Source organism: Canis aureus, chromosome 19 (genome assembly GCF_053574225.1).
Source record: "Canis aureus isolate CA01 chromosome 19, VMU_Caureus_v.1.0, whole genome shotgun sequence".
NCBI lineage: Eukaryota > Metazoa > Chordata > Mammalia > Carnivora > Canidae > Canis > Canis aureus.
In genome coordinates this window covers 49,825,286-49,840,048 of record NC_135629.1, presented here as the reverse complement: position 1 = coordinate 49,840,048, position 14,763 = coordinate 49,825,286, and the positions used below count along the sequence as shown (strand labels likewise).

At 57.2% G+C, this 14,763-nt stretch overlaps 1 protein-coding gene across 3 annotated transcripts in view; it reads left to right on the top strand.

Annotated features, from left to right (window-relative positions):
- The window catches only part of ZSWIM4 (zinc finger SWIM-type containing 4), a 25,434-nt gene extending 10,671 nt beyond the window's left edge, over positions 1-14,763 (top strand). For all 3 annotated transcript variants that reach the window (XM_077859705.1, XM_077859704.1, XM_077859703.1), the window contains 12 exons: positions 1,133-1,489; positions 2,158-2,306; positions 2,427-2,577; positions 3,678-3,845; positions 4,499-4,858; positions 6,368-6,505; positions 6,751-7,005; positions 7,555-7,690; positions 9,735-9,889; positions 11,128-11,291; positions 12,257-12,338; positions 12,722-14,763. In XM_077859705.1, coding sequence (XP_077715831.1) covers positions 1,133-1,489; positions 2,158-2,306; positions 2,427-2,577; positions 3,678-3,845; positions 4,499-4,858; positions 6,368-6,505; positions 6,751-7,005; positions 7,555-7,690; positions 9,735-9,889; positions 11,128-11,291; positions 12,257-12,338; positions 12,722-13,581 — 2,975 coding nt within the window. In that variant the 3' untranslated portion in view covers positions 13,582-14,763. The remainder of the gene's footprint in view (positions 1-1,132; positions 1,490-2,157; positions 2,307-2,426; positions 2,578-3,677; positions 3,846-4,498; positions 4,859-6,367; positions 6,506-6,750; positions 7,006-7,554; positions 7,691-9,734; positions 9,890-11,127; positions 11,292-12,256; positions 12,339-12,721) is intronic.

Below are 14,763 nucleotides of genomic sequence, written 5' to 3'. Positions count from 1 at the left end.
AGAATTTCAAGTAGAAGTTGGGATCAGACGTTTAGGGATGGTCTCACACCTAAGGCAACGAGGTGTAGGTGGGAGCCTCGAGCAGAAGTTTGGATCAGGGTGAGGGGTGGTCTTAGACCTCAAGCAGTGGTGTCCAAATGAGGGTAGGGGGCAGAGGTGTGGAGCTAGAGGTGAAAGATGATTCTAGACCTCAGGTAGTGGGTCTCAGGAGGGGACATGTCAAGATTGCGCCAGAAAACAGGGAACACTCCACCTCCCATGTGGAAATGCCACGTCTCCTAGCTGGAGGCAGGGGCTTGGCCAAGATGACCCTCCCTGAACCTTGTCAGCCTGGGGGCCCCCTTTGCCTGGACATGGCCCAGCCCGCCACAGGCTTGGCCATCTTCAACCGGTATGAGGAAGCCGCCGTCTCTCGGCATGACGCAGCCAGGGCCGGCTGGGGCCTGAGCTGCCCAACCAGTTGGATAAGCCTGGCATCTGGGCTCCCCAGGGGCCAGGGAGGGGCAGGGGGTGATGGGGTGGCCTGGCCCCTCGCCTGCCACATCAGCCCCTCACCCGCAAGTGTCATAGGCCTTGGGCATCTTCCCAGGAAGTTACCGGGCTCCTAGAGCCCAGGCCCTATCCATGGTAACCCAAGGGCTGAGAAAACCACCTTCAACAACATCGCTGTGATTTCTTTTTTTTTTTTTTTTAAGATTTTATTTATTTATTCATGAGAGACACAGAGAGAGAGGCAGAGACACAAGCAGAGGGAGAAGCAGGCTCCCTGCAGGGAGCCAGATGCGGGACTAGATCCTAGGACCCTGGGATCACGATCTGAGCCAAAGGCTCAACCAACTGAGCCACCCAGGCGCCCCTTTCACTGTGATATTCTTCAGAATTAGAGCAGGAATAAGCATTTATTTAAGACTTACTGTATGCCTGCAGGGCTCTAAGCACTTACCAAATATTAGCTCATTTAATCCTTTACAAACGCATGAGGAAGATGTCACTATTGGTTCACATTGGACAGAGGTTAAGCGGCTTGCGCCAGGTTACTCCATGGGATTTGCACCTGGGTCTTGCCGCGCACTGTGGACGAGCACCCATCTCTGGGCTGACACAGCGGCGACTGGTTTGGCTTTGGTCTTAGGGTTCCATCTGAGCGGAAACATCCGGGAGCTGGGGGGCCCCGGAGAGCCGGAGCGCCTCTACCACGTCTCCATCAGCTTTGACCGCTGCAAGATCACGTCTGTGAGCTGTGGCTGTGACAACCGTGACCTCTTCTACTGTGCCCATGTGGTGGCCCTGTCGCTGTACCGAATTCGGCATGCCCGCCAGGTGGAGCTGCGGCTGCCCATCTCCGAGACGCTGTCCCAGATGAACAGAGACCAGCTGCAGAAGTTCGTGCAGTACCTCATCAGCGCCCACCACACCGAGGTGCTGCCCACTGCCCAGCGCCTGGCAGACGAGATCCTCCTGCTGGGCTCTGAGATCAACCTGGTGCACGGTAAGGGCACCCGGGGGCCTGAGCACGGGGCATCCGTCTTGGAATCCTCAGGGCCCCTTGATCCTTGAGTGGGGGGTGGGGGGGAAGCCATTGCCTGAAGTCAAGGTCCCACCTACTAAGTGGCAAATCCTGGACCTGACCTGGCCCCTGGCAGATGAATGTTCGGAAATCATCATCATTGGGGGTTCCCCAAGAGCACAGGAGTGTAGGTGGGGAGGGCATGAAGGGTATGTGTGGATGTTGGTGGGTGTCAGGGGTGGGGTACAGGTGGGTGATAATCCGGGAGGTGGTGTGAGCTCTTGGGAGGGTTTGGAGCTCTAAGAGGCTGTGGGAGGATGGGGCAGGATGGAAGTGGGGGCGTGGGGGAGCGGTGGGTGGCACGGATGGATAGTTGAGGATGGCGATGGGTGGATGATGGGGTGTTGGGGTGAACTGCTGGTGTGGGAAGGTGGATGGGGTGAGCCGATGGATGGCTAAGTAGGGCGGGGGGTGAATGTGGAGTTGGCGGTAATTGACCTTGACGGTAATTGACCGCAGGGTCGAGTGGGAGGGGCTTTGACTGGGACCGTGGTGGGACCGAGGTGGAACCGAGGTGGATCCAGGCTGGGGGCAGATGGGGCTGCTGGGAGAGGGGAAACCCCAGCCTCCCGCTTCCTCCCTCTGCGCAGGCGCCCCAGACCCCACGGCGGGCGCGGGCATCGAGGACGCCAACTGCTGGCACCTGGACGAGGAGCAGATCCAGGAGCAGGTGAAGCAGCTGTTGTCCAACGGCGGCTACTACGGCGCCAGCCAGCAGCTGCGCTCCATGTTCTGCAAGGTGCTGCGAGGCTCAGCGGGCACGGCGGGCACAGCGGGCACGCGGGCCGGGGACCTAAGGCCCTGGCGCGGCGCCCCGCCGCCTCCTCACCACCCCTGTCCCCGTCCCCTCCCGGCACAGGTGCGGGAGATGCTGCGGATGCGGGACTCCAACGGGGCGCGCATGCTGATCCTCATGACGGAGCAGTTCCTGCAGGACCCGCGCCTGGCCCTGTGGCGGCAGCAGGGCGCGGGCATGACCGACAAGTGCCGGCAGCTGTGGGACGAGCTGGGTAAGGCCTGGCCCGGGCGCACAGTGGACCTGGGGGCTCTGGCTACCGGGTCGTGCTCACCGCGACATTAGCGTCGGGCCCCTGGATCCTTCCTGTGGTCATTAGCACCTCGGATGCAGGAGGTGCTGTCCTGAGTGCCGGGCTTTGGGAAATGGGAGATTAAAACCCTGCCCTTGTGGAGCTGACACTCCAGTAGGGGACACAGACAAAAAAAAAAAAAAAGTACAGACGCATTAGTCCAGAGGTCCTATTGCCTTCTCTGTAATGGCCTCTAGTCACTCTGGCTTTGTGGGCCACTGGTCTCCGTCAGGGCCTCTCAATCTTGTCCCTTGCCGCAGAAAAGCAGCCACAGACATGCCACCAGCTGGGCAGGGCAGCATTCCAATAAAATTATATTTACAGACATTATTTATGGAAAGTTCATATAATTTTCACAGGTCACAAACTATTCCTCTGATGTATTTTTCCCCCACCATTTAAAAATGCAGAAGTAATGGGCAGCCCGGGTGGCTCAGTGGTTTAGCGTTGCCTTCAGTCCAGGGCGTGATCCTGGAGTCCTGGGATCGAGTCCCACATCGGGCTCCCTGCATGGAACCTACTTCTCCCTCTGCCTGTGTCTCTGCCTCTCTGTCTCTCATGAATGGATGGATGGATGAATGAATGAATGAATGAATGAATGAATGAATAAATACATAAATAAATACATAAATAAATACATAAATAAATACATAAATAAAAATAAAAATGCAAAAGTAAGTCTTAGCTTTCAGACAATTCAAAACCAGGTGGCAGGTTCAATTTTATCCACAGGTAGAGGTCTACTGACCCCTGTAATGACAGGGTGGTGAGTGCTATAGGGGGAAAAAATAGCAAGAGGAGTCTGGAAGCCTGGGTTCGAATCCTGGCTTCCCACTTTCCAGCTGTGTGACCTTGAGCAACTACTTTTACTTCTCTGTGCCGTAAAGTGAAGAGACTATCAGTTCCAACCTCAGAGACTAGAGATGAGGGCTAAGCAGAGACCAGTTGCCAGCGCATGGTAGGCACTCCACGAGTGTGTGCGGCTACTGTTGGAATGACTGTTGAGCCTCCTCCCTGTCCAGGGGCCCTGTGGGTGTGTGTCGTCCTGAGCCCCCACTGCAAACCAGAGGAGCGGGCGAGCTGGCTCCAGCTGCTTGGCAAGTGGGACAAGCTGGATGTGTGCCCGCTGGAAGAGGGGAACTACTCTTTCGACGGACCCAGCCTGCAGCCCACCGTGGCAGTCAGCCCAGGTAGGAGAGGGTCCCTGCCATCCCCCCAGAATACTGGCCTACGGCCTCACCTACCATCATGGTGCTCTAGGGGAGAGCAGACGGCCCCCAGCCTTGCCTATCCTCCCCACCGGGAGGGAGGGAGTGCCCAGGCAGGGGCCATGGGCAGTGTGAAGCACATGAAGTGAAATGCTTAAGATTTACGCCTTGTAATTCTGGACTGGTCTCCTGACTCAGCCTCCTCCTGGCCATGGAGGTGGGGGTGGGGTTGGAGTGGGGGGGAGGGACTGAGAGAAAAAGAAAAAGATATCAAGAAGAGAGAGGCAGAGCTGGGGAAAGGGAAAGACACAGACAGGAGAAAGAGGGATGGGAGATGGGGACAGAGACCGAGGGAGGAGGAGAGGAATAGAGTCTGGGGAGGGGGCAAGATGGACAGAGAGACACGGACAGTTATTCACCCTCCATGGTCCATTGGCACAAAGGGCTACAATAGCTACCCCAACACATTCGCATATGTGAACACACATCTTTGGAGGGCTGTTTAAAGGATTTAGGGAGATGATGCCCGCCCCCATTGCTGTACCCAGAGTCCAGTCCCAAGCTGGCGCTCGGTCAAGGGGAGCCTGCCTCAGCCAGGGCCCCCTCACCAGGCCATGTGGGCGCCTCTCCTGCAGGCCCAGAGGAAGAGGAGGAAGAAGAGGAGGCGGTGGCCACAGGTTCCCGCCACACCGTCTTCGGCCGCGCCCTGCAGGCGGGATCATTGCACTGGAGTGACGCCCACCTGCAGAGGATCCTGGCCAGCGACTCGTACGGCCCCAGTCTCACGGGCACCATCAGTGGTGAAAAGCCAACCTTTGATCCCCAGGGCCGTCCACTGTGGCTGGGCGAGCCCTTCCCCACTGCCTGCGCCCGAGTGGACACCCTGCGTGCCCACGGATACCCCCGCCAGGCCCTGCGGCTGGCAGGTGCCATCGTCAACACTCTCCGGCTCCAGCGGCGGCATCAGCTTGAGAGCTACAAGCAGCAAAAAAAAGGTGGGTGCCACGACTGTCCTATTCCCCCCGGGGCTGTAGACACCAATGCTGATTGTGGGGCACTGTGGCAACCCTGGCATCTGTGGGTTCCTCTTGGGGTCCCACCAGGAAAACCAGACCACCTGAAGGAGTCTTGAGCCAACAAGATTTTTTTTTAAGATTTTATTTATTTATTTATTTATTTATTTATTTATTTATTTGAGAGAGCAAGCGAGAGAGAGAATACAAGCAGGGGCAGAGGGAGAGGGAGAAGCAGGCTCCCCACTGAACACGGAGCCCAATGTGGGGCTCAATCCCAGGACCCTAGGATCATGACCTGAGCCAAAGGCAGACGCTCAACCCCTGAGCCACCCAGGTGTGCCTAAAAATAATGTTTAATACAGGAGATTGAGGGCTCACAAAAGTACCAGAAGGGCTGCGGGATTGAAAGTTAGGGAAGCCACTGTTCAGGTTCAAGAGCCTGAACCTCAGAAGCACAGGGATTGGGGTGCCAGTGAGCTCAGCAGGCTGCAGCCCCCACTGGGGGGCCACTCCCAAGAGGGCACTCAGAACCTGCTAGCAAAACCTCATGTCTGTGCCCTGCAGACAGCCACACACCTGCTCACGGAGGCTGCAGGAGAATCAGGGCCTCATCCTATCCCAGCCTCCCGGCCTCCCACAAAGGGGCCTGGGACTCGCAGTTTCTAGGCTTCCAGACCTGAGGTACAGGGCGGGTGCCAATCACAAGTCTTTCAGGAACCCAGTCTGGCCAGATCTTCCAAGTTTTCAAGACAGGTCAGAAATCTGGATTAGGTGATATGCAATTTACTCATTTTTAAACATGAGCAACAAATTCAGATTTGTATTAGGAAAAAAAAATCTTTGTGGACCAAAGGAAGGAGGCCACCAGTTTTATGGTCAGGGTGATGGGTTGGGCTGATAGGTCAGTAGTCAGGAAATTAACCCTGGGGGACCTGGGACCCCAGCAGAGTCCTGTCCCGGCCTACAGGTACAGGGAAAGTCCCCCTGTCCCCAGAGCAGGTGAGAGCTATGCTGAGATCTTACAGATGTATAGGAGTTTCTCACAGAAGAAGGGGAGGGTGGAACAGTGTTCCAGGTAGAAGGAACAGCAGAGGCAGGAGCCCAGAGGCAGGAGAGAGCATGGCTCATGGGAGGAGATTGGAGAATGGGGCTTTCAGAGAGGGACAAGTGGACACATGGTGCCCTGAAAGCTGCTAGCACTGGGGAGAGATGGAAGGGATTAAGAAGAGAATGGCACTGGGGGGATGTTGTAGAAAGCACCCAGTTTTACTGCCCACCCGAGGTCTGGCTGTGGGACAGGAGGCCAAGGCTGTGGAGGTGAGGGCTGCTACAGTTTACCGGGGCAGGCAGGCAGGACGGCTGCTGGGTGGGTGTTTGGGTGATGGGCATTGGGCGGGTGCTGGGAGACTGGGCTAGGTTCAAGGAGAGAAGCCCCCCCGCCCCAGACTTGGGGGTGGGCAGGCACTGAGCCCTTCATACTGGGTGCAGAGCTGCTGCAGAAAGGTAACACCTGCATCACCAACACGGAAGGATGGGTGGGCCACCCCCTGGACCCCATCGGCTGCCTCTGCAGGGCGCTGCTGGAAGCCTGCCGCCTAGAGGAGGAGACCCTCGCCCTTTACCCAGGTACCCACATTGGGGCCCCTGGGTGGACATGGGACATCTCCCCCTCCCCTCCCCCACCCCAGCCCAGTGCCCCAAGAAAAGAAAATGGGGCCACACTCTTACCCTTGGTCACGTCCCTACATTTGGCCTCGCAGAGGCCTGACCAGTGCCTAGAGCACCCTGACCAGTGCCAGGAGCTGACAGACTTCGCTTGCCAGAAGGAGGCAGCATCCCCCTCCAGCAGCCCTGGTACCCATTTCCCACAGACTCAGGCCCCGAGAAGCGGAAGGCGGCCTACCAGCACGTGCCGGTGCCCGGGAGCCCTGGGGAGTCCTACTTGGCGCTGGCCCTCGAGGTGGCTCTGCTGGGCCTGGGGCAGCAGCGGGCCCTGCCGGAGGGGCTGTACGCCCAAGACAAGGTGGTGCGCAGCGAGGAGCAGCTGCTGGCCCTGCTGGAGGAGGTGGAGCTGGACGAGCGGCTGGTGCAGGTGCTGCGCAAGCAGGCGGGGCTGCTGCTGGAAGGTGAGGGCCCGCCCCCGGGCCTGGCTCTCCCCGGGGGCGGGGCTGGCTCTCCCCGGGGGGCGGGGTCTGCCCCTTCCTCTGGTGGCCGGTGGCTGCTGGATTCCGGAGGCTTCGTCTCCTGGTCCTTACAATTCGCTGCTACTTTGGCAGTGCCTGACAGATGAGATCAGCCCTTGGCTCCGCTCCCTAGAAAGTGCTGGCAGCCAATACTGTTGGCTGGGAAGAGGCCCCGCCTCTTGCCCCCCTTGGAGTCCAGGAGCCTAGTCCTTGTGAGGCCCCACCTCTGGAGCAAGTGTAGCCCCTCCTCCGCCTTCCGGTCCGCCTTGTTTCTGTGTCCTGTCCGCCACCAAGGGGTGCCCAGGGTCTCCTAAGGATTTTCCAGCGCTTTTCTGTCCCAGCCCCTCACCCTCCGGGAGCTCCCTAGCCCCTAGCCCTAGCCGCTCTATCCCGGGGCCAGCCCATCCTCTACTCGGCCTGGGGCGTCAGGAGACTCTGGGAGGGGTGGAGATGAGCTCTCACCTGGGGGCTGAGCTCAGCATGCCCCTGCAGGGGGTCCCTTCAGCGGCTTCGGTGAGGTGCTGTTCCGAGAGAGCGTCCCTATGCACACCTGTGCCCGCTACCTGTTCACCGCGCTGCTGCCCCACGACCCCGACCTGGCCTACCGCCTGGCCCTGCGAGCCATGAGGTGAGAATGTGCAGCTGGGAACCCGGCCCTGGGAATGGGCAGCACTGGAGGGAGAGAGTCGCCCTTGGAGCCCCATCCTCCCACCTGAACCCACAACTTGGTTACTTCAGTCGCCCTCAGGCTGGCATTCCAAGTTGCCCCGTGCTTTTGATTATTAAATATACACGAGTATTATTATTTTGAATTTGAGAGAGCGCCACATGGCACAGGATTCAGAGTTGTTCTCCAAACACTTTTGTCCAACCTAGCCAAATCTCTCTAAAAACAAGCAGTGTCACCACTGTCGTCTTCTCTATCCCATAAGAATCGAGATTTCTGCAAACCCGTAATCTGGAAATTGAAGGCTGGTCTCCCTTTTACACCCATGATACATTCTGTGTCTGTCTTGCACCTTATTTTCACTGAATGTGCATCTTAAAGGCTTGGTTGTATTGCACAGCATGTGAACTGTTGTTAGGATGTACCATAAAGAACCAATTTAGAGTTGATAGACAATTGATGCTATTTCCCAAAAAATATTGCAGTGAATAAACTTATAATTTCTCATTTATACCAACGGATCACAGAAGCAAAATTTTAAAAGGCCCTCTGGGTAGTACACCATGCCCAACAAATAAGATGAATTCTGTCCCCAGTCTCTGATCTCATCACCCAGAGATTTCTATTAACCACTTAGAGTGCATCATTCCAGAATATTTAGAAAGAGTAATCTGTGAAGAGCTCCAATTTCTAAAGCAGGTAGGCACCAGCCCATAACAGTGCATGGGCCAGATTTGGCACTTGTTACCCCTTTAGATAAGAGTGGCTTTTTATATAAAGCGTTTGAAAATAAAAGACTATTTTGTGACACATGGAAAGTATATGAAATTCAACTTTCAGTGTCCAGCAATAAAGTTTTATCGACACACAGCCACGCACATTCATTTATGTATTGTCTATTTTTGCGTGGTAATGGCAAAGTTGAGTGATTGTGACAGAGACCAAATGGGCCCGAAAAGCCAAAAATATTAACTGTCTGAACCGGTGCAAAAAATTTTTAAGATGGTGCTGACCCCTGGTCCAAATCTATGACTCACATTACCTTGTGTAACCTTACCAACCTAGAGAAATAAACATGTTTGCCCTCATTTTACACATAGATGCGCTTAAGGTGTGTCCAAAGTCACATGTCGAAGAGATTTCGATAATATTTGAAACCAGCATAGTCTTGCTGCTAATTGAATGCTGTTGATCATATCTAACGAATTTGAGGAACTTACTAAATACAAAATACGTATGTAGAGTTGAGCCGTTTAGCAACATACCCTAGCGGGCATGTAAAGTCATTCCAAAAACATTTGTTGTCCTACCACCCGTTGTGTACTGGGCATTGTTCTGGCTGCTGGAGATGAAGCAGTGAACAAACTTGTCACAAATGCCTGCCCTCGTGGAGCTGATATTTTAGTAAGGGAGATAAAATAATAAATTATTTTAAATAATTATTAAATAAATTCACTAACAGGTAAACTATTGTGTGTCAGATGGTGACCTACAACAAAAAAGGTATGGGAAGAGTTGGGAGGTGGGAATTTCACAGGTGGGAGTGCCAGGAAGAACCCACTGAAAAATATTTGAGTAAAGACCTGAGGGAGGTGAGGGAAAAGCTGCAAGGATGTCTGAGGAAGGGGGTTCCAGGCATATGCAAAGGCCCTGTCGTAGGACTGCCGGGTTGTATTTGAGGGATATTGAGGGGAACAGTGGCTGGAGCAGAGTAAGAAAGGAAAGTGGGGGTGACAGAAGGACCACTAGGGGGCTGCATCAGGACCCAAGCAGTCTCCTCACATTTTTATCAGTCCTTGATGCATGGATAGAGCATTGTTTATTTAATCAACCTCCAAGTGATAAGCACAAACAGTACTCCAGTGAACATCTTGCACACACATCTTCCGCCTTCCTGGATGCCTGCGGGTTGGCTTGCCCAAGCAGAGAGGCTCCTCCAGTTGAGGCAGGAGACCCCAACCTCCTGTCACCATGGGCTTGCTTCTCCCTCCTCTGCCCCCACCAGGCTGCCTGTACTGGAGACAGCATTTCCAGCTGGAGAACCTCACCCCAACCCACTGGACTCCATCATGAGCAACCGCTTCCCCCGCTGGTTCATCCTTGGCCACCTGGAGACACGCCAGTGCGAGCTGGCCTCTGCCATGCTGACAGCTGCCAAGGGTGAGGACGGCGGCTGCCCCTTCTCTCCCCCACCATCCTCCTCTACCTTCTCCTTCCTTCTCTCCCTCATCCCTTCCTCTTCTTTTCATCCTTTCAGCAAGTTTCAGTTTTCCTTGAGCACTTTCTAGATGGGCCAGGCACTGTCCCAGGTGTTGAGGACTGAACAACACTGTTCCAGGTTCCGTGCCCTGTGGCATTTCATTCTAGGGGGAGGCAGACAGACCCTAAACGAGGTCAAACACTTAGTGATGTCACGCAGTAGGCAAGGAGGAAACAAGGGCCACGGAGGGGGAGAAGCAAGCTTGGCTTAAGCCAAGAGAGCAGAGCTGTTGCCAAGGTCTGGCATCCAGTCACCCTGAGCCACCATAAAAGCACTGCGGACCACGTGGCTTAAGCAACAGACATTTATTTTCTCACAGCTCTGAAGTCTGGAAGCCCAAGGTCAGGGTGCCAGCATGGTGGGTTCCCAGGGAGGACTCTCTTCCTGGCTTGCAGACAGCCACCCTCCTGTCATGTCTTCACAATGCAGAGGAAGAGAGAGCTCCCAATTTCTTCCTCGTCTCAGGAGGACACTAATGCCATCGTGGTGCCCTACCCTCATGACACCGCCCAAACCCAAAAGCCTCCTAGAGTCCCCACCTCTGAATACCACCCTGCTGGGGATTAGGGCTTCCCATGACTTTGGGGAGGGTTCAGTCCAGGCTAGGAGAGCCTTCCAGGCAGAGGGAAGAGCCAGTGCAAAGACCCTGAGGCTGGATTGTGCCTTGTAAGTTTGAGGAACAGAGGAAAGCCTGTGTGGCTGACGTGATAATTGTAGGATCTGAGCCAGTGATAATAGCAAGAAAAGTTCACATTTCTATAGCTCTTGGCACATTAAAGCCTTTCAAGTATGGGCTCACCGAGGCCCTGTGAGGCAGGCACCATTGCATCAGTATAACCCATTTTACAGACAGGGCAGCTAGCCATCACATAGCTAGTGATTGAACCCCGGTGTTCTGGGTCCAGAATCACTGCCCTTAACATGAGGGGTCCCGAGGTGGCCTTCTCCACTGGGTGGTGGGGAGAGGAGAGAAGAGAGGGAGTGCCAAGAGTGGTCTGGATCTTCCCAGAACCACTGCCGGGTGCCTCCGCCTCACACGCGCACACCTGGGTGGAGGAACCTGTGTGAACAGGTCAGGCAGCAGCAGGGGCTGGCGCCAGGGGTGCTGACTGAGCCCTCCTCCCTCCCTGCACCCCAGGAGACCCCAAGTGGCTGCATGCGGTATTGGGCTCCATCCAGCAGAACATCCACTCGCCTGCCCTGCTCTTCAAGCTGGCGCAGGACGCCTGCAAAACGGCCACCCCGGCCAGCGCGCCTCCCGACACCACGCTGCTGGGCATTGCGCTGGAGCTGGGCCTGCAGGTGAGGGACAGAGGGAGGACGGGAGGGGGGATGCTGCCCAGGAACTGGCCTAGAAGGGAAAGGTCCTAGGAAAGGGTGCTGCTGGAAGGGGTGGGGGGGGCGGAGGCGGGGGGTGCTCTGAAGCACCTCTGCAGACCAGGTCTGTGGTTGCAAGTCCTTGAGGCAGGGCCTGCGAGCTGGGGCCATCCTCAGGGGCCGGGCAAGGGCTCTCCTGCTGGGGCAAGTCAGAGACCAGCACGGGTGCTGCCTGTAGGTGGGGCGTCGGCGGCGGGGTGTGGGACCCGGAGGGGGCGGGACCTCCAAGTGAGGCCAAAGTGAAGGAAGAGAAGGGAGAACAGTTTGGGGCAGGCTTGCAGGATAGGGTGGGACCTGCCCAGGGAGAACCGGCAGGCAGGGGACCTGCAGAAGGTGGAATTAGGGAGTTCCTCCCAAAGAACCTCCTGTGGGGGCGTGGAACCATCCTCAGGCGTATGTGGGAGGCGAGACAAGGGAGGGGTCCTTTAGAGAGGTGACCCATTCCTCCCTCCTTAGGAGCTTCCAGAAGGCAGAGTCCACCAGACAGGACCTGGAGAGGGGGTCTGGGGGAGCAAGTAGGGTAGGGGCTTGTTGGGGGTGGGACCCGAAGAAGGTGGGGACAGGGCAGGTGCCTTGTTTGGGGCCACGAGGGAATCTGCTGACACGAAGCATGGAACAGCAGGTACTGTGCAGACTCTTTACCTGAAAAACTGCACTCATTTCCTAGAAGAGCCTGGAGGTAGAGACTCTTAATCCCCATTTTACAGAGGAGGAAATTGCAGTCCCAGGAGGTGGGACCACTTATCCAGATCACATGGCTTTAACTTCCTAGTCTCCTGGGCCCCTTGGGATCCCAATCTCCCTCCGATGGCGATCCCCCTCGATCCCCCTCCGATGGCCAGCGCAAGGTTCTGGGGTAACGCCCTTCTCTCTTCCCTTCTGTCCTGCAGGTAATGAGGATGACCCTGAACACCATGACCTGGCGGCGGAGGGAGATGGTGCGTTGGCTGGTCAGCTGCGCCACAGAGATCGGTGAGAGTTCCCGAGTGACCCTGGAAGCAGGCAGGCACGAGAGAGAAGCAGGGCCTTTGCCCTGGCTCAGGCCCGTGCTCAGGGCTAGGCTGGCAGGGCTGCAGGTTGGGGGGTCAGCTGGACAGAGGCCTGGAGGCTAACCAGGCTGAAGTGGCTTGGAGAAGGGACAGTCACCCTGAAGTGTAGTCCCATGCATGCTCTTCCCACCCCTCCCAGCTGCCCCCTGCTCATTTGGCAAGGTGAAGTGCAGTTTTTGTCAGGCCTGGGGTGGAAGCGGCGGGGTGATGTCTTCAGCCCTGGCTGGTGGGGATGGCGGTGGGAGGGACAAACCCGTGCACACCCATGCGGTCCCCAGGCCAGCTTTGTCCTCCTGCCTCCCCCAGGCCCACAAGCCCTGATGAATATCATGCAGAACTGGTACTCCTTATTCACACCAGTGGAGGCTGCCACCATCGTGGCGGTGACGGGCACCACTCATGCCACGCTGTCGCGGCTGCAGCTGGATGCTCCTCGGCGGGAGGAGCTCTGGGCCTGTGCGCGCACCCTGGCCTTGCAGTGCGCCATGAAAGACCCGCAGAACTGCGCCCTGCCCGCCCTCACCCTCTGCGAGAAGAACCACGCGGCCTTCGAGGCAGCCTACCAGATCGTGCTGGACGCCGCGGCCGGCGGCCTGGGCCATGCCCACCTCTTCACCGTGGCCCGCTACATGGAGCACCGCGGCTTACCGCTGCGGGCCTACAAGCTGGCCACGCTGGCCCTGGCGCAGCTCAGCATCGCCTTCAACCAGGACAGCCACCCCGCCGTCAATGACGTGCTCTGGGCCTGCTCGCTCAGCCACTCGCTGGGCCGCCACGAGCTCTCGGCCATCGTCCCCCTCATCATCCGCAGCATCCACTGCGCCCCCATGCTCTCCGACATCCTGCGCCGCTGGACCCTCTCAGCACCTGGCCTGGGGCCCCTGGGGGCGCGCCGGGCCGCCAAGCCGCTGGGCGCCGACCGGGCGCCGCTCTGTCAGCTCCTGGACGCCGCGGTGGCGGCCTACATCGCCACCAGCCACTCCCGCCTCACGCACATCAGCCCGCGGCACTATGGCGACTTCATCGAGTTCCTGGGCCAGGCCCGTGAGACCTTCCTGCTGGCGCCTGATGGGCACCTGCAGTTCGCCCAGTTCTTGGAGAACCTGAAACAGACCTACAAGGGCAAGAAGAAGCTCATGCTCCTGGTACGGGAGCGTTTCGGCTGAGGGGCCGCGGGCGGCAGCGGCGGGGACCCCCTTCGCCCCTGCTCCTGTGGCACCAGCTCTCTCCATCAGGGGCCTCACCGCTGGAGGCCTGTGTGGCATTTCAGTATTATGTCAGGGAAGGGGCCCGGCCGGAGCTAGGTGGTCTTGCCTGCTGTCCCCCCAAGCCCTGCTGGAGGAGGGGACATGGGGTGGGGGGGGGTGACGCGTCCTGCCACATGCGTGCCTAAGAGTGTGCGAGCGAGTGTGCGAGACGCAAGGATCAGAAGCCATACCACCACCCAGAGGCCTGGAAGGGAGTGTGTGCTTGGGCAGCCGGTATGACCCCGCCTTGGGCACCCCAAAAGCAATAGGCAAGCTCTCCCTCCCCAAATTCACAGGCCTGGCTTGGACTGGGGCTAGGGGTGGGGGCTGCGAGGCAGGACTCTCCAAAAACTGGCTCTTAAAAGTCAGTTTAGCAGACCCTCCCCACACCCCACTCTGAGTGGCCCGCGGACTTGGTTAGGGACTTGGTTAGGGCGTCTACATCTCCTTTTATACCCTCCCCTCACTGCCTCAGGGGCCCCATTCCGCAGCCCTGTGCCCGAGCCAGGCTGCCCAGTTGGTACCGATGGCTCATCCCCACTGAAGGATCTAAAGAGGCCTCAGGCCTCAGCCACATACCTCACCCCCCTACCCCCACCCCGTCCGGCCAGGACTCCCAATCCTGAGGATGCCAGGGTCCCAGGGCAGCCTCGAGGGGTCACTGCTGTCCCACCCCCTACCTGCTAGTCACTGGACATACAGCTCAGGAACTGAGCCGGGCTCATGCTGTCCTCAAACCTGGTGTTGGGGGAGACAAGCCCAGGAGAGCCAGGGACCCCCAGCCCAGATCTGGAAAGAAGAGAGGTCGGCATCTTGGCTGGCTCTGGCTCTGGCTCTGGCTCTGTCTTTCTCCTCCTTTGTGTCCCTGATCCACCCCTTCATCTTACTCTCTCTTCCCGGATTTCCCTCTACTTTTCCTTTCTATTTGTGGCTCTGAATATCAGCTGCTGTCTCTCGGGTCTCCCTTGCCCTGTGTTGGCCCGGGGAGGAGGGAGTGTCCCACCCCCATCACCCCCCTGTCTTTTCTTCTCTTGTAATTAAGGACAAAATCATTGTCATTTTGTAACTTTTTTTTTTCTATTTATTGAACCGTATATTGTA